We start from the raw sequence: 25,278 nt of genomic DNA on the forward strand, positions 1-25,278 counted from the left end.
TTGATTACGTATTTGAAGCCGTATCAACCCGACGGTCAGTGTGTCTTAATTGACAAGTGGATTCGGTCTTTCAGCGCTGCTCCACGGGGTGGTGTCGACACAAGGCAACACCTGCAGCCATTTTACCATCCGATGTCGTGAATCAAATCCATCTCTGAGCAGCCCGTCTGCACCCTTGAATCCAGCAGGTCAAAAATGGTAAAAAGAAAGAGCTTGGATGACAGTGACCAGGAAAACTGTCGGGGGGTTCCGTTTCCGATCCAAACCTTCCTATGGAGACAGACCAGGTCAGTGATTTAGTCGTGGCATAACAGGTGTTTTCTGCGAGTGATTAGTCTGATTTCCTCGTATATGGTTCCCGCAGAGCGGTTCTCATTCGTATGCATCTCTCATACCGGTTTCTGAATGGATTTCTGTTGCGCTGGTGTCTCGTGCGTCATCTTTTCACACACCGCCGCACCTTTTGTGATTAAAGAATGAAACCCTGAACTAAATTTGCTGAATGTTCTATCGAATATTTCACCTTCGTAGAGCAATCGTGCTGTCAGCGCCTTATCAGAGCTCTTCCTAATTCAGTTTCAGTTAAATCATGCTGTGGCACAGAGTGTCCTTGCCGGCTTGGTTATGGCTGTTAATTTATACAATTTTATGATATGGTATGAAACTAAATAAAAACCTGTTTCTGTTACAGCGCGTTTTTACGGCCGAAGTTAGGGAAGCAGTATGAAGCGTCCTGTGTGGTGAGTGTATTAATAATCATAAGTGAACACCTTCACCTGTAATAATCTTTCCTCTATCTCAGACTATAAGCCTAAATCAGAGGTTCATATATTTGATTAACTGCATTTGATTTAACGTTAATATACAAACCACAGTGAAAAAGAAAAAAGTGTGAACGTGAAAGAGAAAACACACACACACACACACACATATATATATATATATATATATATATATATATATATATATATATATATATATATATATATATATATATATATATATAAAACCAAAGCACATTTACATATGTACAGTAATATACTTTATGCACACTAATACAAAATGGCATAATGGTTACACACGTGACTCATGACACTAAAATAATTCAATAAACATTAATTAAGCAACATAAGATGTGACATAAACCTTAATGTCCATAACTGGTAAGAAAGAACCAAGAAGAAACAGAATTATTTCAAACAAATGTCATACAGGCCATTTTGGGAATTTTTTAAAAATGTTCAGTGAAATTTCTAAGATGACTTGTTCATATGCAAAAACAGTAAATTTAACAGAATGTTACATTTTAAATGTTCTGTTAGATTTATTCAGTTTTTCACCATAATAAGGGAACCTATACCATTAATCAATTAACAGGTTTTTACTTGAGCACTTACAGTAGTTTACTGTAAAAAAAAAAAAAAAAACGAAGTATAGTGTGTATCCTCCTTAAGTGTTTTGTTTTTGTTAAAGTAATGAATTATGCTTCTTTTTTTTTTATTAAGCATTCTGTAACCCTCTCTTTCACGACTGGAAATTGTGAATTTAATTTTGAATATTTTGTTCTATTTACAGCTGCACAGTTTTTATTTTGTTTGTTTATTTGTTTGTTTTTCAGTAAGAAATAAAAACAAATCTGCATACAGTTCTGTTAATAATTATTATTAGTATTATTGGGAGTAGTATTAGTATGCCATATGACTGACAGTCTTGCTGTTTTATCAGGTTTTCTTTTTTGTGTACAAATAATACTATAACAGGAAGGAAGCAATCATTTAAAAAGTGCTCTTGAGGATTATGTCTCATGCTTTTATCCTGCCTATAGTCATTTGAGCGGGTGCTGGTGGAGAACAAACTCCACGGGCTCTCTCCAGCCCTCACTGAAGCCATCCAGAGCATCTCTCGCTGGGAGCTGGTCCAGGCTGCTCTGCCTCATGTTCTCCACTGCACTGCCATCCTTCTCTCCAACCGCAACAAGCTGGGTAGGAACCTTATTAAACTACAATTTCTATGTCCTTTGTGCACTGTGTGTTTGGGTGAGTTCATTCTGTGGTTAATTTTATTGATCAGCATGTTCGCAATCTCTCTTCACCAGGACACCAGGATAAACTCGGGGTAGCTGAAACGAAACTCCTTCACACTCTACATTGGATGCTTCTGGAGGCGGCCCAGGAGTGCCACCAGGAGCCTGGCCTGGGACACGGCTGGTCTGGGGGCAGCAGTGGTAGCAGTAGTGCCTACCTTCAGCCCATGGGGAACCAGGGTCTCACAGACCACAATGGCAGCACAACTGAAGAGAATGAATATGCCCGTGCCAAACTCTACCACAAGAACATGGCCACTGTGGAGCTCTTTGTGTTTCTCTTTGCCCCCCTCATTAACCGGATCAAGGTTGGAACATTTACTTTTGATATGATTTATTTTTTTCTCTATTTTATCTTTTCAGTTGAAAGAGTTCATAGAAGTGGCTGCATTGCCACTGAAAATATTACATCATTGATATTATGCATTCATTTTAATGCCTTAGTTTTCCATGATCTGTTCTACATTGTTGCTGTAAATTCTTCTGATTTGTCACTAGATAATGTTATCTACGTGGCAAACATAGATGAGATTAGCAGAAGGGAGTTTCATTACAGCTGTATAATTTCCATCTTGTTTTTTAATATAAATTAAAATAAAACGTATTTTAATTATTATAGTGGAATATAATAGTTATATTATTTAATTATAATTATTTAATAATTTCAGTATTTTAAAGATGAAAAATGATATCTAACATTTGCTGAAAAATAAATATTTCTAGCGAACATAAAAATATGAACGGATCATTTTTGTGGTGGTGCAGATAAAAACATTTCTATGACAAAGCAAGGAAAATGTTATTGTTGAGCCCTACTTTATCAGTTCAAAATCCTTCATTTCATGGCTGTGAATGTACTTTTTTATTTTTGCAAATAATGATTTATTAATTTAGCTTAAACTGCTAAAAAAATATATTATTTTGCATTTGGCAGGAGTCTGACCTCACCTTTCGATTGGCTGGTGGACTTGTTATTTGGCAGCCAATGTGGGAGCACCGTCAACCTGATGTTCCTGCTTTTTCTGCCCTTGTCAAACCCATGCGTAACATTATAACAGGTCAGATTTCTGTAAATTCACCTATTTTTTACAGTTCTTCTATCACTTCTGTCCTCGACAGCAATTACATTTTTGCTGTATTTTACCAGCATCAAACACAAAATACAATTCTGTCTTTGCTAATTGTTCTTTATGTGTGTACATCATTCATGCTTGACATCTGCTATCTCTGTTATATTCTCCACAGCAAAGAGGAATTCTCCAGTGAATAACCAGTGTAGTTCTCATGATACCAGTAACCCATGCCCTGCCGTGAGTATTTAGACTGTGATTTGCAGCTGCACAGCCTCTTGTGGCTCATTTAGTCCTGGCGTATATTAATTTCCTCTCATAGTGCATTAACATCATTGTTCAGCCGGGGTCATGTGATTTCCTCTTCTATCTCGGCTTTCAGGTGGTATGTGAATCAGACCAGCCAGACTCCTCCTCCCCCTCGGTGACAGGACGGAGCTGTCGCCGTGGCAACTCTGTGGAGAAGGGAGGGTCCTCACAGCAGGCCTTTGAAAAAGGATTTTCACAACCAAAGAAGTGAGTGTTTGTACATTCAGGTGGTGCATGTAGCAGGATCCTATTTAATAATCTGTTTTGAAATTAGGGAAAACATCAATTGTCAATATATGTATGGGGAAAAATCATATTAAGACTTTGTGGTTCTACTCTGACAAAAATTGTATACTTTTATAAGTTTCCATAAATTAATTGATCAGTTAATGCAATAGCCATCATGAAATAATAATGACAAAATAATTTTACAGTTATTATTATAATTTCTACACTACCAGTCAAAAGTTTTTGAACAGTGAGAATTAAAATATATTTTTTTTAAAGGAGTCTCTTCTGCTCACCAAGTCTGCATTTATTTGATCCAAAATAAAACAAAAGCAGTAATATTGTGAAATATTTGTACTATTTAAAATAACTGCTTTCTGTTTGAATATTTAAAATGTAATTTATTCCTGTGATCAAAGCTACATTTTCAGCATCATTCCTAGTGTTTACTGTTAAGTGTCACATGAACCTTCAGAAATCTTTATAATATGCTGATTTGATGTTCAAGAAACATTTATTATTATTATTATCAATATTTAAAACAGCTGAGAACATTTTTTTTGTTCAAGATTCTTTGATTAATAGAAGGATCCAAAGATGATCAGCATTTATCTGAAATAATTTTTTGTAACATTATACACTATACCATTCTCTCTCTCTCTCTCTCTCTTTATATATATATATATATATATATATATATATATATATATATATATATACACACACAGTTTTTTGAGGGGGGGGGGTATAGAAAATAACACCTTTATAGCTAGGATGCTTAATTTCTTGATAACGACATATTAAATATTAAAAATTTCGATTACAGATCAATTCTGTTCTTCTGAACTTAAATTTATGCCATATTAAAACATCATTTTAACTTACTAAAAAATGGTAACATATTGAACCTTACTGTAAAGTGTTTATCTGTTACAATCTTCTAAAACTTGAAAGATTTTAAAGCATTTTTTCTTGAAACTCATCCTACGCTGGCTAGATAAATAGTGTCCAGTTCCAGTCAGACTCCCATCTGTCACAGTGTTAGTCTGTGCATGTGTTCGCACTGCAGTTGCCAAGCAACGATCCTGAGCAAAGTCAGTCTGAACTTCCGTTCTTTCTGACCATAATTTTCTGTAACAAATATGTCTCTTTCTTTCTTTCACTGAAAGTTTCTCAGTCCCTGGTGGCATCTCTGTATCACAGCGAGCAAGGTATGCCACCTATTTTGATGTTGCAGTGCTGCGTTGCTTGATGCAGCCTTACTGGACAGAAGAGGGTGTGCATTGGGCCCTCATATACTACCTGCAGCGGCTGCGTCAGATACTGCAGGAGAAGCCTGAACGCCCCCCTGAACCCCTGATACCCCCCTTACCACGGCCCCGCAGTAGTTCCATGGTGGCTGCTACCCCTTCTTTGGTTAATACTCACAAAACACAGGTAACACTCCTATGTCAGCAACTGATTGTGTGTTTTTACATAGCAGTTTCTGATGGTAATGGACAGTGGCATATCTGTATTAGGTTCTGGTGGGGCCAGGATTTGAAATACATTCTGTGATCATTAACTCATTTAAAATTCTGATTTAGTTTTACCATAAAATAAACTTGTACATTACATACACATTACAACACTGTGTATTATGTGTATTATCAGATATTAAAAGCCCAGCAGATATTTATACAAATAAGCAGGTTATTATTTTCATGCTATGGTCGATAATCAATAATGGTCAATATTAAAATTCCATACAATCTGGATAATTTGACGGAAAATATAAACATCCATTGCAATGAAATGATAGAGTACAAGTGAATTTAGGCATCACAGCATAAACATTCTGAGACTTACTGCATTTTGGATTGTATATTTAAAGGTTAAGTATAAGATGATAATCTTATTTTAAAGTAATCTTAATGTAAAAATAAAGGGGTAAATTTAAATTTAATATTTATTATCAGATGATATACATCCAAAATAAACCCACACTAAAAAAAAGTAATAATTACATATGGTATTTATATTGTACTTTTTGTCATGCTATGGTTGGTGTACTAAAGCACACAACGATTGAGATAAGTGACAAACACAGCCTTTATAAATCCACAAATGACACTCAGGAAATTGTAGGAGAAACGCACTTATGAGAACGAACAAAGGAACTGAAGATACAGGGCTTATATAACAGGAACGTAATCATGTTAAAACAGAACAGGTGTACTATGGAAATGAAAAAGGATGAAGAACACAGGCAAACAGGCACAGAACATAGTGAAAAGTAAAACAAGATGGAAAATAACCCTGATACTAATAATTTTCAGTTAATATTTTGTTGATGAATTGTGTTGGTGAGATAATAAGGCCATTTGATGTGGATGGTTTAAATGCATTTTTGCTTGATATAAAATTATTAGATGTTTTGTATGTGCCCCCATGTTAGACTTGGGAGCTGACTGATTTTGCCTCTCCAGAAATAAAAATCCAAAGATGCCACTAGTAATGATTAAAGGCAGGGTAGGTAAAAAAAATGTATAAAAAACTTTTTTTCCAAATTTGTTTAAACTTTATTTATATATCAATACATAATTATAATGTAAGTACTCTGAAAAAGAAAGTATAAAAATCGAGTGTCTGTAGACCTCTCACGACTTTTTTAAAGACAGCTCATTATTTCCATTCACTCCACCCCCTCCCTTCTGGGCTCCTATAGATTATTTATCGTCTCTACTACGGCTCGCTAAGTAATGTTATGTTAGCTATATTACGCAGCTATGTGTGCTAATGACACATGCTTCATGAAAAAATAAACAAAAAAATATGTATGATCAAAATACAAAAAGAAAGATTTACCTGTCCAGCAGAAATAAAGCCATCAAGGAGTCACTTTTCAGCCCCTTGAGTTCCCTCAGTTCTCGCCATCGCTGGAAAGCCACGCCGATATTAACTCGCGTTTTATTTCTTTGTTTAACCAAAGACTTTTTGTTCATTGCCTTTTCTTGTACTGTTACTGTCTTCCTTTTTTGCCTGGTTTGCCTTCACTAACTGCATAGGCTGGTACTGTGAATTTTGCTTGCTGTTTCTCTGCCATTGTTTTGGTATTCCTAGGATCCGTGCCTCTTGAATTCCTCAAATCAAACGTGCGCGCGCAAGTGGGCAGGTCATGTGTGGCAAAAGGGTGGTTGCCATGGTTGCGAGAGAGTGACAGTCGCCTAAGCCAATCCTATGTTTCGTCCCGAAATGGAAATAATGAGCTGTGTTTAATACAGATTAAACGGTCTAGAGTCACTCGATTTTTATACTCTTTTTATCAGAGTACTTACATTTTAATTATGCATTGATATATATAGAAAGTTTAAACAAATTTGGAAGAAAGTTGTTTATACATTTATTACCTACCCTGCCTTTAATAGCGATAACTGAGCAATCTTACAATTTAAAATTTTTAACAAGTTAAAAGTTCATTATACACGATCAGGATGTTTGGTTGCTGCTTTAAAAGATGCGTAATAAACTGAAATACTATTATTCAACATTTGAACCATCATAAATCATAGGTTTTTAAAAATGCATACCTCTGATACCCTGTATTTTGCCATTTTTTCTTAGGATATGACTCTAAAATGTAATGAGGAAAGCAGATCTTTGAGCTCTGAGACCTTCTCCAAAGTGTCAGTTTCCAACCTGAGGAGACCAGCAGTCCCTGACCTCTCAACTGAGATGGGCATGAACTTATTCAAAAAGGTATGCAGATTTTTTTTAATGCATCGTTTCAGACACTAAATTATATATTTTCGTTTTTGCAAAACCTCTAATAAAATGTTGATATCACATGCAAGGTTACTTTTAACTTTCACTATGCCACTATGCACTTTATTCTATTATTCTATCACTTTTTTGTCTTTTTTCCAGTTTAAGAACCGTAAAGATGATCGAGAGAGAAAAGGCTCTATCCCATTCCACCATACTGGAAAGAAACGCCAGCGTCGAATGGGTGTGCCTTTCCTGATGCACGAGGATCACCTGGATGTCTCACCAACACGCAGCACCTTCTCATTCGGAAGCTTCTCTGGACTGGGAGATGACCGGCGCACACTGGAACGTGGGGGTTGGCCTTCCACTATCATGGGTATGGAATCCATATTATTTCTTTAGGCTGTGTGTGTGTGTGTGTTTTTCTAGACAGTTTTTGTGCATCCAAAAAACTTTTATAAAACTTTAACAATTTAATAATTTCTTAAACATTTTTGTAAAGCAATTTTTGCCCTTCTATTTGCCCATACAAATTGTGCATTCACCAATTGCTTACACTTGTGTGAGATTAGTTTTAAATTATTGTCAGGGCTCTGAACCGGTACAAGGAAAGAAAACGGAAACGGAAACGAACTAAATTTTGACAGGAACAGAACCAGAAACGAAATCAAATTTTATAGTTCCGAATAGAATCGAAAATTTTAAATGGCCATTAACCAGTTAATAACGTTATTTTATCGTTCCATTTAATATTTGAAATTTGCTGTCAATCAATCACGATTTCCAGCAGTACGGCATATGCAAATGTGACCCTGAAGCCAACGAGTGAAATGTCTGCTCAGCTGTGAACTCATCTTGGGCAAATCTCAATGGTAATGCACCGCCTTCAGGGCCGGATTAAGACCAAATTAGGCCTGATGACGCAGCGCAAAAAGGGCCTATTTTTTTTTTATTATTTTAAATAATAATAACTGAAAGTACAAACGCTATATAATAAATTACATTTTAGTATCCAGATACGTCGGGAACATTTTACTTTAGACTACAGGCATTTTAACCTTCATTATTTCAGAAGTAATAGGGCTAATAAAATGCGACGTGAGCCACGACTTAAATTTTTTTTTTTCACTCTCAAAACACAATATTATACAAGTGTCTTTTTTTTTAACAATGCAGCAAACATTTCTAAATATCTTACAAATAGTTTGACGTCTTTAAAGTGTTGATAGATTTTTTTTTTGGGGGGGGGGGGTTAAGTAGCTTACATTTGGCCAAAATCTAGAGAAGATGATGCTGTATTTGCTGTGGCTAAGCGTTAGATCTCTATTTTTTCCTTTTCTTTTTGAGTAAAGAAAACGCTATACTTTATTATTATTGTATTATTATTATTATTATTATTATTAGGCAAATTATAGGCAAAGAATATATTTTTTTAAAAATGTTATTAACTGGTTTTTCTTCCATTCCGAACCGGTTTCGGAACGGTAATAATATCAGAGGAACGCAGAACAGAAACGTTAAAATATCGATTCTGCTCGGAGTTAACCTATTGAATTTTTTTTTCGTTTTTCAAGCCCTGATTATTGTCATATCGTGGTTGTGTTGAAGGGAAGTTAACACGTCGTGGAAGCTCAGATACTACCGGAGATGTGGACAGTCTTGGAGCAAAACATTTTCACTCCCACCACAACTTGCCTGAACACTCCAACAGTCACAGTGACAATACCATCAAAGAGGGTGGTAAGCAAATAAATCACAGTATTCATTCTAAATCTAAATCTTTCATGGAATTAATCAAGATTAATAAAATACAACAGGGGTTTTCAAACTGTGAGATGCTAGTGGGTTCGCTGAACATTTTAGAGAAAAAAATAAATCTACCAATATATTTTAATTGTTAATAATCATTTGACTGATTGACTTCTTTCTCAGTTCGTTCCCAGATCTCCACCATCACCATGGCTACATTTAACACAACTGTGGCTTCCTTTAATGTAGGCTATACAGATTTCTTCACAGAGCACATTAAGAAACTGTGTAACCCCATTCCCATCCCTGAGATGCCATGTGAGCCGCTGGCCTGCTCCAACCTTCCCCGAAGTCTGACAGACTCCTGCATCAATTACACATCGCTAGAGGACCGAGACAATATTGAGGGCACTAACAACTTCATTCTGAAGAATGGCATGCTGGACCTCATGGTAAGGGGTGGAGCCTCGAGCAAAGGGGCATTGATTTAGAGACAAATTTGCTTATACTGTCTTGGTTAAAAAGTATTTTCTTACATTGTAAAAAAAAAAGGCTCTTATTATACTAATATGCTTATTCTGATTTGATGTACAGTTATCAGCAATGATTCTGATTATAATCAGGTTTTTTTTCTGCTTAATATTTTTGTGCAAACCATGTTTTTTTTCAGGCTTTTCAATAAATAGAAAATTCCCTTTTTAAAACAGAAATCTTTTTTAAGATGACAAATGTGTGTAGTCACTTTTTATTGCTAAATAAAAGTATTGATTTAGTTTTATTTTTATTCAATTGTACCCTAAACTTTTAAATGGTAGTGTATCACAGTTTACACAAATATTAAGAAACACAACTGTATTTAACATTCTAACAGTAATAATAATAAATGTTTCTTGAGCATCAAATCAGCATATTAGAATGATTTCTGAAGGAATATATGACAATGAAGGCTGCTGAAAATTCAGCTTATAAAATATGTTTTAAAATAAATTATAATAGAAAACGGGTATTTTAATAATGGTTACTATTATTTTATTGATATTTCATCATATTTACTGTTATAAAAGTTTTGTGCTGTGAATGTTTATACATACACATGTATATGTTTCAGAAAAATATGTTATATTTATATAAGATATTTATTTATAATATAAATTATATTAATGTAAATATAGACATGTACATGCATGTAAATATTTTCAAAATATATTCTGCGTTTGTGTGTGTGTGTGTATTTATATACATAATAAATATACACAGAACACACACATATGAAAACAAAAACTTTATTTTTGTTTGCAATTAATTGCGCTCATTTTTTATCAAATAAATGCAGTCTTGGTGAGCATAAATAACTTCTTTAAACAATAAAAAAAGTAATTAGAGTATTTCAAACTTTTGACTGGTAGTGTTAAGATTAGCCATTAACATTAACTGAATAAAATGTTAAAATTATTTTTGATTTAGTTCACTCCATTAAAGCTTGAAAAGATCTGACATTATGATTCATAGTATGAGTAGTGTTGCCTTTCCTGTTTACCCCTGGTATGTATTTTTAAGGCTATTTTGCGGGCCCTGTATTCCGTACTCACCCATGACATCAGTTCTCGGATTTGCGACGTGGCACTCAACATCATCGAATGCCTCCTGCAGCTGGGGGTTGTGCCCAGTGTGATTAAGAAACCCCCCAAACCTGAGGACAAAGAGGCAGAGCGTCCGAAGGAGGGAGCCAGTCAGAGTGTGGGTGGAGCTCAGGGGGAGGCGGCTGGAGGCACAGGAGCAGCACCTAATGGAGGTGGTGGAGGAGATGGAGGAGGAGGAGGTGGAGAGAGTCGTGGAGGAAGCAGAGATGATATAAAGAATAACAAGGACAACCAGGTAAGACAGTTAATATATTGGTTGCAAATAAATATGTGTGAGTAATTATCACATGCAAGATTTCATGCATTTTTTTAAATCATCAACAGGATGGAGACACTTCACTCAGCACTCACAGGTTGGCTCTAACCATGCTCATCAAGATCGTAAAATCGCTCGGCTGTGCGTACGGTTGTGGTGAAGGCCATCGTGGGCTTTCTGGAGACCGCCTTCGGATGCAGGTCAATATATGTGTACAATTAAAATATAATTTTAAAGTAAAGATTAACCTTTTTTAAGAGGTTTAAAGGGTTAGTTCAATCTTAAAAATGAAAATTAAGCCATAAATTACTCCGCCTGAAGTCATCCTAGGTGTATACGGCCTCAGTTGGAGTTATTTAAAAAATTGTCTTTAATAAAAAAAATGTCTCACATGGCTATGGGGGGTGGCCCTTGTTCACCCCCCAGAGCCGTTTGACACTTTTTTTAATGGATGAGCTTTTTATTAAACTTCTCAAGGACCGATGCAGTGCAACACCCGCTGAGTGACATCAGACAGCTCGAAAGATCAAAGACAATTTTTTAAATAACTCAAACTGAATTCATCTGAAAGAAGAAAGTAATGTTAATCTAGCATGACTTCAGGGTGAGTAATTTATGGCTTTATTTTTCATTTTTGGCTGGACTAACCCTTTAATCACTGATCTCTTGTTAGACACCATTAAGTTGATTTGCTGTCAGACTATTTAGTCATGTGGTCAGATGATATGGATTTCATAAAATATGTAGAATATAATACATTTGCATGTAGCAGTTTGTCTCCAACAAAGGTGAATGACCAGATGCTGTGCTATTTTTTTAGGCGCAGAATTGTTTGACTACTCTGTACAAGCTGGATAAAGTGCAGTTCCGGCAGACTATGAAAGAATATGTTAATAAGGATTCGCTCAACAACATTGTGGATTTCCTACATGCCCTACTTGGCTTCTGCATGGAGCCAATCACTGACAGTAAGAGGGCAGAGCTGCACTTATTAAGTGCATGTCTTTAACTTGCCCAGGCATATTTTTTAATCCCTTTTCTGAAGTCTCCAGAGATACAGCATGAGCCCCATTTTCATGCATCAGTAATAGAGATGGATTTGAATTTTCCTATAAGAGAGATAAACATGATTTTTTTTAACAATTTGATCATTGAGCTGTTTATTAAACTTTTATTTAAAATTCTGATTATTGTAAATTTAAAGCAATAGAACAATTTCAGTCAAAATATTTTTTTTATGTTTTGAAATAAGTAGCTTATTCATTTAAAATACAGCAGAATGGTAATATTATGAAATATCACAATTTAAAATAACTGTTTCTTCAGGGTTTCCGCGGGTCTTAAAAAAAGTCTTAAATTTAGTTGTATCAAATTTAAGGACATAAACTTAAGTCTTAAACTGTACAGGAAAGTCTTAATTATGATTTCAAGAGGTCTTCAAATTTGGGGACTGAAATACCTGAATTGCCATATGGCTGAATGTGATGAATGAACTTCAAAAGGCTAAAGTTATGATTTCATTAAATAAACATGAGCGCTGCACATTCGAAGTCTGGTGCTGTGCTGCTTTGTGTTCTGCTGTCACTAGGGAAACAATTATTTTCTACCAAACGCTTCACCTGCTGGCAGAATGAATGAGCATTTTCAATAACTGTTGTTTTGTTCAGAGTTCAGACCAATGCAAAAATCAACCCATGTTTTTTCCCTACACAGTATATTTTTTTCCCCCTGCAGACATGCAGAGCTTTAAATGTGAACTGGTGGATCGATAAGATGCATTATAAAATTATATAATGCATTATAAAAATCTAAAAGGTATAGGGGTGTGCGATGTGGTCTGCGAATCCTGCAATAATATCGCAATTGTTGTTTTAACTATGTGCGAATTGATATTATCCACTATATCGCGAAAAGCAAATAAAATTCCTACAGAGTGCGCGCATACCTTACATGATGAAGTCTAGCAAGTTAGAGTGTGCATGCATGCGCATTTATAGTGCGTTCTGTCACTGCATGAATTTATTAATCTATTAAAATGCATTTAGAATTATCACATACTTCAAGATATGCTGCAGAAAATGTATATATTTATATAATTTCATATAGTTAATATCACACGAGGTAAATTAATTCCTGTGATGTTAAAGCTTAATTTCACCATATTTGATTTCTTTTTGAAGGACCACGTGACACTGATGACTGGAGTAATGGCTGCTGAAAATTCAGCTTTGCCATCACAGAAATAAATTACCTCTGAAAGCAGAAATATTTTATTTTAAAATGTAATAATATTTCCCAGTATTACTGTTTTCACTGTCTTTGATCAAATACATGTAGCCTTGGTAAAAAACTTAATTATTCAAATCTTTTGACAGATAGTTTATCACAAACTAATTTTTCTATTAGGGTTCGGTACAATTTGAAGTAATTATTAAACAGCTCTCTGAAATACTTGATTCTGATCAATTCTGGTCAATAATAACTGCTAAGCTGTATATCTGACTGTTGACCATGGCAAGATACCGTTGCTATTTTCATGTCTCTTGTATAACTCCGTCATCTGTTTTCATACCAACTTAGAATAGCTCATTGGTGCCGTCTTGTGACTCAAAACTGGAAGATTTGAGTATAAATTTAATAATATGGTGAGGATAAACCTTTGATAGATGACTAGAAGCAAGAAAATGAAACCATTGCTTGGAAGAACAACTAACTGGTAAGAGACATAAAGAGCTGGATGAGAGAAAACTTAAAATAGATAAAGTTACATTTTACATTGTAGCTAATTAAATAACTAGTCCACAGAAGTAATCCAAATTTAACATTAATAAGAAAACATAAATTAATATCTATTTCACTGAGTAATAATTAGCTGTTTTCTTTATACAAAAAGCTAAGTTAATCTAGTAAAATAATAAAATCAGATCAGGATTTCATATGAATGTATTAATTTGTTTTGTACAGTGCTTTGTGAAAGTATTCATACCCCTTTATTTTGTTCACATTTTGTTATGTTGCTACCTTGTGTTAAACTGCTTTAAAATTCCTTTTTTTTTCCTCCACATCAATCTACACTCTATAGACCATAATGATAAAGCAAAAACAGAATTTTCACAACTTCGTAAGTTTATTAAAAATAAAAAAACTGGAATAAGTACATTGCAAAAGTATTCCTACTAAATATTTAGCTGAAGCACCATAACAGCCTCAAGTTTTTTGGAGTATGATGCGACAAGCTTTGCACATCAGCATTTGGTAATTATCTGCCATCCTTCTACTCATCTCTTCACCTCTCAAGTTCTGTCATGTTGGTTGGGGGAAGATGCACATTTTCAGATTTCTCCAGAAATATTTGATTAGGTTCAAGCCCAGGCTGTGACAGGGCCACTCAAGGACATTCACAGAGTTGCCTATAAGCCAATGTTGCTTTGTGCTTGTCTAACAGAAACTACATGCTTCTGTGACCCTTCAATGGAGCAGAATTCTTCCACAGATGTGTGGCTTGACGCAAACCTGTTTCTGAGCTCTATAGGCAGTTCTGACTTTTGCCCTGATATGCATTATCAGCTGTGTGTCTTTCCAAATCATACCCATTCAATTGAATTTGCCACAGGTTAACTTCACTTGAAGTGTATAACATCTACAAGCAATATGAATGCTCCTGAGCTAAATTTCAACTGTCTCAGCTAAGGGTATGAATACTTATGCAATGGAATCATTTTAGTTTTTAATTTTTATTAAATTTGCAAATATGTTCAAAACTTGTTTTTCGCTTTACGATTATGGTGTGTGGAGTGTAGATTGATGTGGAAAAAAAGTAATTAGAAGCAGTTTAACATAAGGCAGCAACATAACAAAATATTGAGGGGATATGAATAGTTTCGCAAGGCACTGTAGAGTTATGGGAAATCATTATGGGAAAACAAAACCCTCCAGATTTAAACAGGTGGTATTTGATCCCCTGTCTGGGTTAATATTTTCCAACATTTACCTGCTAAGTGTACATTGTGCCATTAAGTCTCATTTCTTGTAGAAGTGACTGGAGTGAGTAGCTTTTCATATGAACACTGTGGCTGTCACATTTCCATTTATCAGAACATCTGGATATTTCTGTGTCATACCAAATGTCTCAGTTACACAACAGAAATGTTGCTTTATAACACCCATGAACAATCAGAACAGATCATAACACCTAATATAGCAGGCAGAATAATTTAGTGTCATATATCAGGGCTTTTCTATTTCTGTCTTTTCCGTAAATTATATGATAAGCTGCTACACACTTGGTTTGGAGGTTGGGTATATCTATCCAACATCACAAATTTATATTTAATTTAAGAATATACATGCCAGCTATGGCATTACAGTTCTATCACAATAAAGAAGTCAAAAAAATCCATTAAAAAGGCCATGTGTTACAAAGTATTAAATGAGAAACTTGAAGCAAATGTTACACAATTTGCTGGAAATACAGATCGTTTCTACATATTTTTATGTCATTCGTTTCTCGCTCCTCGGCCTCTTCTGTCTTCTGCCTTCATGTCTGCCAGTAGTACTTTTTCTTTCTTTCTTTCTTTCTTTCTTTCTTTCTTTCTTTCTTTCTTACTGTCCATCTGTCAAACTCCACTGTTTGTTCCCCAGTCCCTCATCACTCATCCTTTCAGCAGACTTGCCAAACATCATATTGACAGTGTCAATTCTTATTGTTTGTATTTTTCAATTTTATGGAATCAAAACAGCAAGATAAGCTGAATTTCGATTGATTTCTGGCAAGTTAGTGAACATGAGTGAGTGTTATGAAAATGGTATCCCTATGTTTTTTTGGGTCGTCGTCTTTTTGCATCTGTGGGTGTGCGTCTGTGCGTGGATGTGTGTTTTGGAATGAGTTGGTGTTTCCTGACTTACGAGTACATGTCTGTGCTGGCCTGACACCAATGTTGCCCACCATCTTTTCTCTTGCAGAATACGGCAGTGCAGGTGAGAGGTCCAGGAGGGCGAATAAAAGAAACTTCGGTAGATACACAATATCTAAATTTACTACCAAAACTAGGCATTACACCCATTCCTGCACCCCTCACAATGTCCAGGGTGATGTTCTCGCCTGTAGTAGAGCTAAACAGTGCTTAGGCCTTACCGTATAAAAAATCAAAAAATCGGCTTTATATATCCAGCTAAACTTAACTCAACATCACTGTGAAATCAGAGCATGACCTGATTGTTAGGTCTATTACTATCTCTCAGGCCACAGTCACTTGCATGTATGCAAACCTTCAAAACCCTGCACAAATCACTTTTTAGGTTTTCCTATCATATGTGCTATTGATTTTTCCCCTTTTCATCTTGTAAACATCAATGCTTCCTGCTTCCATTTATTGTTTGGCACTTATGGCTGAGTGACTGTATTTTGCCCAGATATGGCAGCCAGGTCCCAGTTTTTCCTCTGAGATGACTTGTATGTGTTTGCAGACAAGGCTGGCTTCGGGAACAACTTCACCACTGGAGGAGACAAGTCTCTGGCCCAAAGCATGGAGACTGTGGTGGTGGGCTGCATGTTCAAGTCTCTCATCACAAGATGTGCCTCCACTACACATGAGCTTCACAGTTCTGAGAACCTGGTGAGAGTACTGCATTTAACTCATTAGTTGCCAAAAGCTTGGACTTGAAATTACATTTGGTGAAAGTTACACTAACCAGGCACCATACAATAAAACATATTTTTGCTATTTCAATATTAATTGTATCATGTAAGCATCATGTTTAAACATGAAAATATGAAATTCCATATCCTAAAACAACACACTTATCTCTGGTGACATATACCAGGCTTCTCACAACCATCAGTCAGTCCCTATCCCTTTCTCATTTAGATTCTGATAACATAAGTAATAATAAAATGAGCAGTAAACTACATAGATTAAACATTATCACATGTCTGATTTTTTAAAAGCCAGGCTTTAAGAATTTGTCTGAAGGAGTGGTACAATTTTTTATTTCATTTGGAAGTGTGGAACTGAAAGGAATTTCATAGTCCTCTCTCTGAGCAGATCTTGTAGATTTGTTGTTTACATTTTTCTGCTTAATAAAATTACTTAAGTGGTGGAGGAGCTTTTCCATTTATGTTTTTAAACATAAGACAGGCTTCATTGTATTTTGTTAGATTTTCCCAGTTAAGGAAATTATATTTGCCCAAAATATTGCAGTGGTGGTTTTTGTCTTTTTGTCTAACACTTTATATATGCCTGCTTGTACAAGAAGAGAATAGGCTTCAGTGTTGTACCTTTAGCTTGAGACCAAATTGTCATTGATAATCATTGAATTCGTATATAATTTTGCTGCTGTAGTTTTTTTATATACCGGTACCTACAATTATCTAGATTGTATTTAGTTATTTGCAATTTTTCTTCACTTGTTTTTTGGATCATTTTCAATAATCCATTTTTAATCATTTAAATGTAAGTCACAATACAGAAAACTGTTAAACTGCGACTTTAAGTCACACTGTGGGATGTAAAGTTGCAAGAATAGGGTCACGAATTGAGAAACAAGGTTGCAAATTATGTGAATAAAGTCACAAATTGATAGAAATAAAGCCATAAATTGATAGAAATAAAGTGGCAAGTGCGAGAAATTAGGTTTTATTGTGAGATCGCAATTATATTACTTTTTTTCACTGTGAGGCAGAACTGAGACAGAATTGTTCTGATTGGCTGTGGTTTGTGATCATTTTCGCATTCAGCATGAAGTTGTTAGATTTAGCAACTTTTCAGATTACCCTAGCAACTTTTTCTTCCAAAAGCATCTAGCAAAATATTTCACTATTTTTTTTATATATATATTTGGCAACTTTTGATAAATGACTGCAATGATAAAAAGGCACACCTTTTCCATCTAAATTACATAAAAAGTGGAAACCAAATATGGAAGTAAACAAGTCACATGAATTAAGTTTGATATTTGCAATTGATAAATACTAATTAGGTGTGCTCAGTTTGAAGTGGTTTATTGATAAGATTGGTTTATGACGTCAAAGTACCACTTTGTGATACACCTTGTTAGTAGATGGTACCTGCGATTGTTAATAAGTTAGTATTCAGTAAGAAAATATATCTATACAAATGGAAAAGGTACTAGTGATTTTCTAGGACATTATCTGTAATCCATTATCCATTATAACCCTGTAATCCAAAAACACAAAAAACAATGCATAGTTCAAAATCAGTATAACATTTCCTTCATATTAACATATAGACTATTTTTACAGACTTTTCTTAGAGTGTAGCATACATAATAACTACTAATAAACTGCTTAAAACTATAATTGTTCAGAATATGTAGTTTTTGTTAACTATTTAATAAAAAATCTTAAATTGTAATTGTTAAAAAATGTGTTTTTAATAATTCAATGTTGTATTTAAAGGGTTAGTTCACCCAGTAATCAAAATTATGTAATTAATAACTCACCCTCATGTCGTTCCAAACCAGTGAGACCTCCGTTTATCTTCGGAACCCAGTTTAAGATATTTTAGATTTAGTCCGAGAGCTCTCAGTCCCTCCATTGAAGCTGTGTGTACGGTATACTGTCCATGTCCAGAAAGGAAAGAAAAACAACATCAAAGTAGTCCATGTGACATCAGAGGGTCAGTTAGAATTTTTTAAAGCATCGAAAACACATTTTGGTCCAAAAATAGCAAAAACGACGACTTTATTCAGCATTGTCTTCTCTTCCGTGTCTGTTGTGAGAGAGTTCAAAACAAAGCAGTTTGTGATATCCGGTTCGCGAATGAATCATTCGATGTAACCGGATCTTTTTGAACCAGTTCACCAAATAGAACTGAATCGTTTTAAACGGTTCGCATCTCCAATACGCATTAATCCACAAATGATTTAAGCTGTTAACTTTTTTAATGTGGCTGACACTCCCTCTGAGTTCAAACAAACCAATATCCCGGAGTAATTCATTTACTCAAACAGTACACTGACTGAACTGCTGTGAAGAGAAAACTGAAGATGAACACCGAGCCGAGCCAGATAATAAACGAAACATAGACTCGTTCACTTATTTTTTTATATATATTATTATATTATGCATTTATATTATTTTACGAACTAAATTTTTTTTTTTTTTTTTTTTGCTGAGATGACATCAATGACATCACAATATCATTTAGCAACTTTTAGCAACAAATCGACCTTCCTTTGGCAACTTCCCCTGAAAATTAGTTCACAAATTATATATATATATATATATATATTGACGCATTGCATCTGGTTAGGACAGTTTTAGCACTAATTTTACTTTGAGTGTGTCTATGTGTATAGACTATGGAAAATGAATAGCTGATAATTTCCTGTGCAGACAAAAACACTCCATTGTTCACAAAAGAATAAATAATTAAATCTATACTTCTGTTTTCTATTTTCCATCTCTCTCTTTCACATTCACACTATGTCTCTCCTTACATCTAAACATACAAAAAACAGGGCCTGTATTGTGACATACGTCAGCTGGTTCAGTTTATTAAGGAGTCCCATGGAAATGTCTTCCGACGTGTGGCTCTCAGTGCCCTTCTGGACAGCGCTGAAAAACTCAATACCACTAAAAAAACAGACGACAAGGAGACCAAGTCATCTTCAGCAAAAAAGTACATTCATATATATGACATTTATTCACATGATTGGTATTAGAACATTTCAACATTTATTTGTAAATCAATTTGAACAGTTTCAAATATTTGTAATGCATAAATCAAATATATGCATGAACTGAGTTTTTGTGTGTTGTGTTTCGGTCTATCAGTGAGGAGCAAATCCCAGGAGCGCTTTTAGGAAAGAAAGACTTTTGGAGGAAGATGTTCAAATCTCAGAGTGCCGCCAGTGATACAAGCAGCCAATCAGAGCAGGATACGTCAGAGTGCACCACTGCCCACTCTGGTACTACCACAGACCGGCGTTCACGGTCACGTTCCCGACGGATTTCACTACGCAAGAAACTCAAACTGCCCATAGGTATGTTTTTTGTGAGAGATGTTCTTTACAAACATAACCATAATTGTCTCTGTTCCTTTGTTTTCCTATACAAAGCAGATAATTACAGTCTTCACTGTAAACAACATGACTTCATGCCCTTGGCTACTCTATCTTTTAATTTCTTTAATTACAGAATTACTGTATAAGCAGGATTCAGGTTTCATAATATTCCATATTATGAAATACATTTACTCATTAAACACCAGCTAAACAGTAAGTAAAATAGAAAGTACAGTATATATCTGTGGGTTCACGACTAATCGATTAGTTAACTAGTCGACTTTAGTACTCTACCATGACGCTTTAAGCTGGAAGTTGACTAGTCACTGGTCCTATAGAGGGCGCGACAGGATGAGAAATCTTTGAAGGGCTTCCACATTTACACTCCTATTGCAAACAGCTAAAATGACAAATAACTGCATACTCCAAAAGCACTCCACAAGACATGTGATTATATTACTGGATGCTCGTAATTGAACGGGAGAATGTTTTAAACAGCTTACTGTACAGGTAAGTTAATCACTGTTATAATCTAATGCGCTGCTGCCCTGTAACGCACACACTTAGGCTTCAGACAGTAGCTCGTACATCACTCGCAGATCGCGCACACAGAATCATTCAGCGCGGAAATGTAGTGTCAACACTGTTCTGTGATTTGTGTTTTCTCTATAAAAAAAGTTTAGAAACTAAGCTGTGTCAAATGCCATAGCTGTGCACAAGGTGTTTGAGTCTCAGCTCCAGGTTCAGGTTTATTTGTTCGTTAATGACGTCATCAGCGACTAGTCCATGTCGACTCGACTTTCATCACATAAAAGTCGACTTTAAAAAATCAGAAGTCATTCAACACCTAGTATATACATTTATCTTAATAGTTTAAAATTGATAGTAATTTGGTCTCTGTAACTAATAACTATAAATCTGTAATTTCCATATACAGATGATTCTTTAGGAATAATTTACTCACTTTAATTTGTTTATAACAAATGAAGATATGCATTTTCTTTAATGTGTTAATTATTATTAATTATAATAATAAAAGATTATAAAAAGTTTCTGTTTCTGGTACTCAACATTTATGATAAGAATGCTTGTAATATGAGAGATTGTAAAATTAATATTAGGACTTAAATCAACCAATAAACAGTTTTTTAACTAGAGTCTTCAGTTGTAATTGGTTTACTGGTGGTGTGTTAGGGATCTGAATGTTATGAAAAATCATTCATATCTGTGTTCTTTCCTTTTTGTCACCAGCATGCCATAGGAAAGTTCGCCATCCACTCACTCTCTCCATGTTACGTATGTGTGTTGTGTTTTAGTAATGCAGCCTCATCATACAGTGTCATAATGGAAGCTTTAATTTGAAAAAAAAAAAATGCATTCAAAGGTTTATTTATTTATAATACTTTTATGTACTGTGAGTGTATGTGTTATTTGTCCATTTTTGTGTTTTTGCTCTATGAGCCGGAGCACCAGCATGAAATCTTCCCTCTTACATTCCTTTTGGCTTGTTTGCACTTCCCTTTAAAGGGCACCAGAGTGCAAACCTGAATAAGTCTCAAGAGTTACCAGAGTGCTAAACTGACTTTATTTCATATAACCATTTAAATTGTGGAACAGGAAACTGGCTAAAACGCTCCTCTCTCTCTGGTCTGGCTGATGGGGTGGAAGACCTGCTGGACATCAGCTCAGTGGACAGACTGTCCTTTATCAGACAGAGCTCCAAGGTGAGGGCAAATCTCTGCATTTACTGTATTAAGGTTAGAATAGTTGGTTGTAATGGTCAGTGACATGTAAGAGTGTCCATGGTAATAAATAATCTAGTTTAGAACTCATCTGCAAAGTTCTGTAATATTATCTATGTAATGTAATATTATCTATGTTGGTTTGATATGTATTCATACCATTTTCAAGTTTAATGACTCTATATTGTCAAGTGGTGTTACAAGTTTACACACTTTTGTAACGCCACGCCAGCAAAGGGAGCCCTCACCAGAGTACTGACTGTTCACCACTCCCTCTGCTTCCACAGTCATTTCCTGTTTGGGACTATTTAACATGTGCTAGCATGACACTTCACTGCGAAGTATTGCCAGTTAACCTGCCTTACCAAGCGTTTTCCTTGTGAGTATTCTGACTGCCTGTTTGATCACGATTCTGCCTGTTATCTCGTTCACGTCTCTTGGATTGCCCCTTTGGATTTACTACTTGATTGGACTGATGTTTGTGTTTGACCTGTTCGCCTGCCTACTCGTCTCTGCCTATTAACATGGTTACAGGGATAACCCCTGTGTATGTTGAAAGATCGGACTGCCCTTACGGTATTGACACTTTGCCTGGTAACACGACTCTGATTATAAGATCTTCCTTTAATAAACTCCTGCAAATGGATTCACATTCCGCCTCAGCCTCTTCGTTACAGAATACTTCGCCTCAACTGAATCCAGCGGAAGTTTCTAACATGCAAGCGGCGTTCGCTTATCAAAGTGAAGTCTTAAAGGGGTACCAAGATCAGTTGAGTAAACTTCAAGCAGTCAACGAGCAATTGACGAGCTACATCCAGTCACTTCCAGAGCGGTGAGTTTCGCACTACCAGATAAATTAGATGGGTCTGCTGATAGATGTCGAGGCTTTGTTCGTCAAGTAAAGATTTATTTCGACAATCAGGAGGACAAGTTTAATTCTGACGAAAAGAAATGTGCTGTCATGATGTCCTTGTTGTCTGGGAAGGTGATTGACTGGGCTGCAGCTGTTTGGGATACTGACATGAGATTCAGACGTGTTTGAATATCCCGCAGGGGGCAAGGATATATCAACTCAACTTCTACAAATGTCGCAAGGAAACAGAACAGCCGCCGAGTACGCCATCTTGTTTCGCACCCTCGCTGCTTAGAGTGGGTGGAATGACGTTTCCCTGAAAGCCGTATTCCAGAGAAGCCTCAACACGGATCTCCAGGCAGAGCTCGTACGTAAAGGAGAAATTTCATCGCTTACTGACTTCGTCACATTTGCAATTAGGATGGATAATTTCATGAGACAGACTCCGCGAGGAAAGTATATAAAGGAAGTACCGCCTGTTACCACGACTGTAAATAAAACTATAACGCCCGTAGAACCCATCCAAGTCAACTATACCAAACTTTCTGAAAGTGAACGAGCACGGCGATGCCATCTCCATCTCTGTTTCTACTGCGGTGAACCAGGCCATCGATGCCAGATATGTCCACGCAAGGCTCTGAAACCCATTCTGGTAGATATGGAACACTTGTCTATACCTAATAATCAATCATTCAAACTTCCCCTTATCTTAAAAACTAAAGAGCTGTCCATCAAATTAACAGCAATGATCGATTCCGGAGCTGCATTAAATCTCACTCATAAAGATATCGTCACGAAGTATAACTTACCCATCCAACCATGTAACCCACCCATCAAGATCAAAGCCATCAATGACACAGGAATCGGAACTAAAATAAATCAACAAACTAAGACACTTACATTGCAAGTGGGGTTATTTCACCAGGAGTCCATATCCTTCTATGTCGTTAATTCACCTAAGCATGAAGTCATCCTAGGATTCCCATGGCTGTCCATTCATGACCCGTCCTGTCATGGCATCAGGGTGCGTTGACCAAGTGGTCAGCTTTTTGTGAAAGTCACTGTTTCTCGTCAGTTCCCCAGCCTTGCTTTATCACTAGTGTTGAAAGTCCTTCGAGTACTAAGACTGTCAATATTCCCTCCTGTTACGATGACCTAGCAGAGGTCTATAGTAAAACTAAGGCAACACAACTACCACCCCATCGTCCTTGGGACTGTAATATTGATTTACTCCCCAATGCCATGCCCCCCAAGGGTCGTGTTTATCCCTTATCTCGCACAGAATCCCAAGCCATGGAGGATTATATTGAGGAGGCCCTGAGTTAAAATTAAAATTAAATTAAATGTATGCATTTGGCAAACGCTTTTATCAAAAGCGACTTACAGTGCATTCAGGCTATCAATTTTTACCTATCATGTGTTCCTGGGGAATCGAACCCCCAACCTTGCGCTTGAGAATGCAATGCTCTACCAATTGAGCTACAGGAACACTAGTTCTCCTGAGTTCAGGACTCATCCGACCTTCCACGTCTCCAGCTGCAGCAGGGTGGTTCTTTGTGGAGAAAAAGGACAGAGGACTCAGGCCCTGTACTGATTATCGGGGATTAAACAACGTCACGATAAAATTCCGCTACCCTTTACCACTGGTCCCTTCGGCTCTGGAACAGCTCTGTGAAGCAAGGATTTAGACCAAATTAGGCTTACGAAGTACATACAACCTCATTCGCATCAAGGAGGGCGACGAGTGGAAGACTGCCTTCCTCACCACTAGAGGGCACTATGAGTATCAGGTCATGCTGTATGGACTTGCCAACGCACCCGCTGTCTTCCAGTCTTTCATAAACGAGATCTTCTGGGACCTGCTTAACCAGTACGTAATTGCTTACATTGATGACATTCTCATATACTCCAAGTCTGAGGCAGAACACATTGACCATGTCAAGACCGTCCTCACTCGGCTTCTGAAGAATCACCTGTACGTCAAGGCAGAGAAATGTGAGTTTCATGTCAAGCAGACACCATTCCTGGGTTATCACATTAGTTATCACATTAGTCCAAGGACGTCACTAATTACGTCAAAGCTTGTCAGGTCAATCTAAGACCCCCAAGGAATTACCCTCTGGACTCCTGCAACCTCTGCCCATCCCACAACGTCCCTGGTCTCATCTCTCTATAGACTTTTTTACTGACTTACCGCTGTCCCATGGTTTCACGACAATCCTTGTTATCATTGACAGATTCTCAAAGTCCTGCCGGTTAGTCCCCTTGAAAGGACTCCCCACCGCCATGGAGACGGCACAGGCTATGTTCCACCACGTGTTCAGGAACTATGGAATCCCGGAGGATATAGTCAGTGACAGAGGTACCCAGTTTACATCCCAAGTATGGAGAGCATTCTGCAAACAACTGGATATTAATGTCAGTCTCACTTCTGGTTATCATCCCCAAGCTAATGGTCAGGTGGAGAGACTAAATCAGGAATTAGGCAGATACTTACGGTCATACTGCAGCAGAGAACAACATCGATGGTCAGAATTCCTCCCATGGGCAGAGTATGCACAGAACTCGCTAACT

The 25,278-nt window shown here is 36.4% G+C and overlaps 1 protein-coding gene across 7 annotated transcripts in view; it reads left to right on the top strand.

The window, feature by feature from the left end:
- Window positions 1-24: 24 nt before the first annotated feature.
- LOC132161355 (protein unc-80 homolog) overlaps window positions 25-25,278 on the top strand; it is a 56,402-nt gene continuing 31,148 nt past the window's right edge. For 3 of the 7 annotated variants that reach the window (XM_059571333.1, XM_059571336.1, XM_059571334.1), the window contains exons 1-20: window positions 25-287; window positions 692-740; window positions 1,826-1,982; window positions 2,096-2,391; window positions 3,018-3,141; window positions 3,329-3,393; window positions 3,536-3,669; window positions 4,860-5,127; window positions 7,294-7,428; window positions 7,597-7,813; window positions 9,046-9,177; window positions 9,370-9,638; window positions 10,744-11,061; window positions 11,151-11,282; window positions 11,903-12,050; window positions 16,045-16,095; window positions 16,549-16,697; window positions 19,564-19,724; window positions 19,880-20,088; window positions 21,727-21,833. In XM_059571333.1, the coding sequence (XP_059427316.1) occupies window positions 196-287; window positions 692-740; window positions 1,826-1,982; window positions 2,096-2,391; window positions 3,018-3,141; window positions 3,329-3,393; window positions 3,536-3,669; window positions 4,860-5,127; window positions 7,294-7,428; window positions 7,597-7,813; window positions 9,046-9,177; window positions 9,370-9,638; window positions 10,744-11,061; window positions 11,151-11,282; window positions 11,903-12,050; window positions 16,045-16,095; window positions 16,549-16,697; window positions 19,564-19,724; window positions 19,880-20,088; window positions 21,727-21,833 (3,213 nt within the window). In that variant the 5' untranslated portion in view covers window positions 25-195. The remainder of the gene's footprint in view (window positions 288-691; window positions 741-1,825; window positions 1,983-2,095; window positions 2,392-3,017; window positions 3,142-3,328; window positions 3,394-3,535; window positions 3,670-4,859; window positions 5,128-7,293; window positions 7,429-7,596; window positions 7,814-9,045; window positions 9,178-9,369; window positions 9,639-10,743; window positions 11,062-11,150; window positions 11,283-11,902; window positions 12,051-16,044; window positions 16,096-16,548; window positions 16,698-19,563; window positions 19,725-19,879; window positions 20,089-21,726; window positions 21,834-25,278) is intronic. The other 4 variants (XM_059571335.1, XM_059571338.1, XM_059571339.1 and 1 more) reach the window with 2 other exon arrangements.

This window comes from Carassius carassius, chromosome 17 (genome assembly GCF_963082965.1).
Source record: "Carassius carassius chromosome 17, fCarCar2.1, whole genome shotgun sequence".
NCBI classification, from domain to species: domain Eukaryota; kingdom Metazoa; phylum Chordata; class Actinopteri; order Cypriniformes; family Cyprinidae; genus Carassius; species Carassius carassius.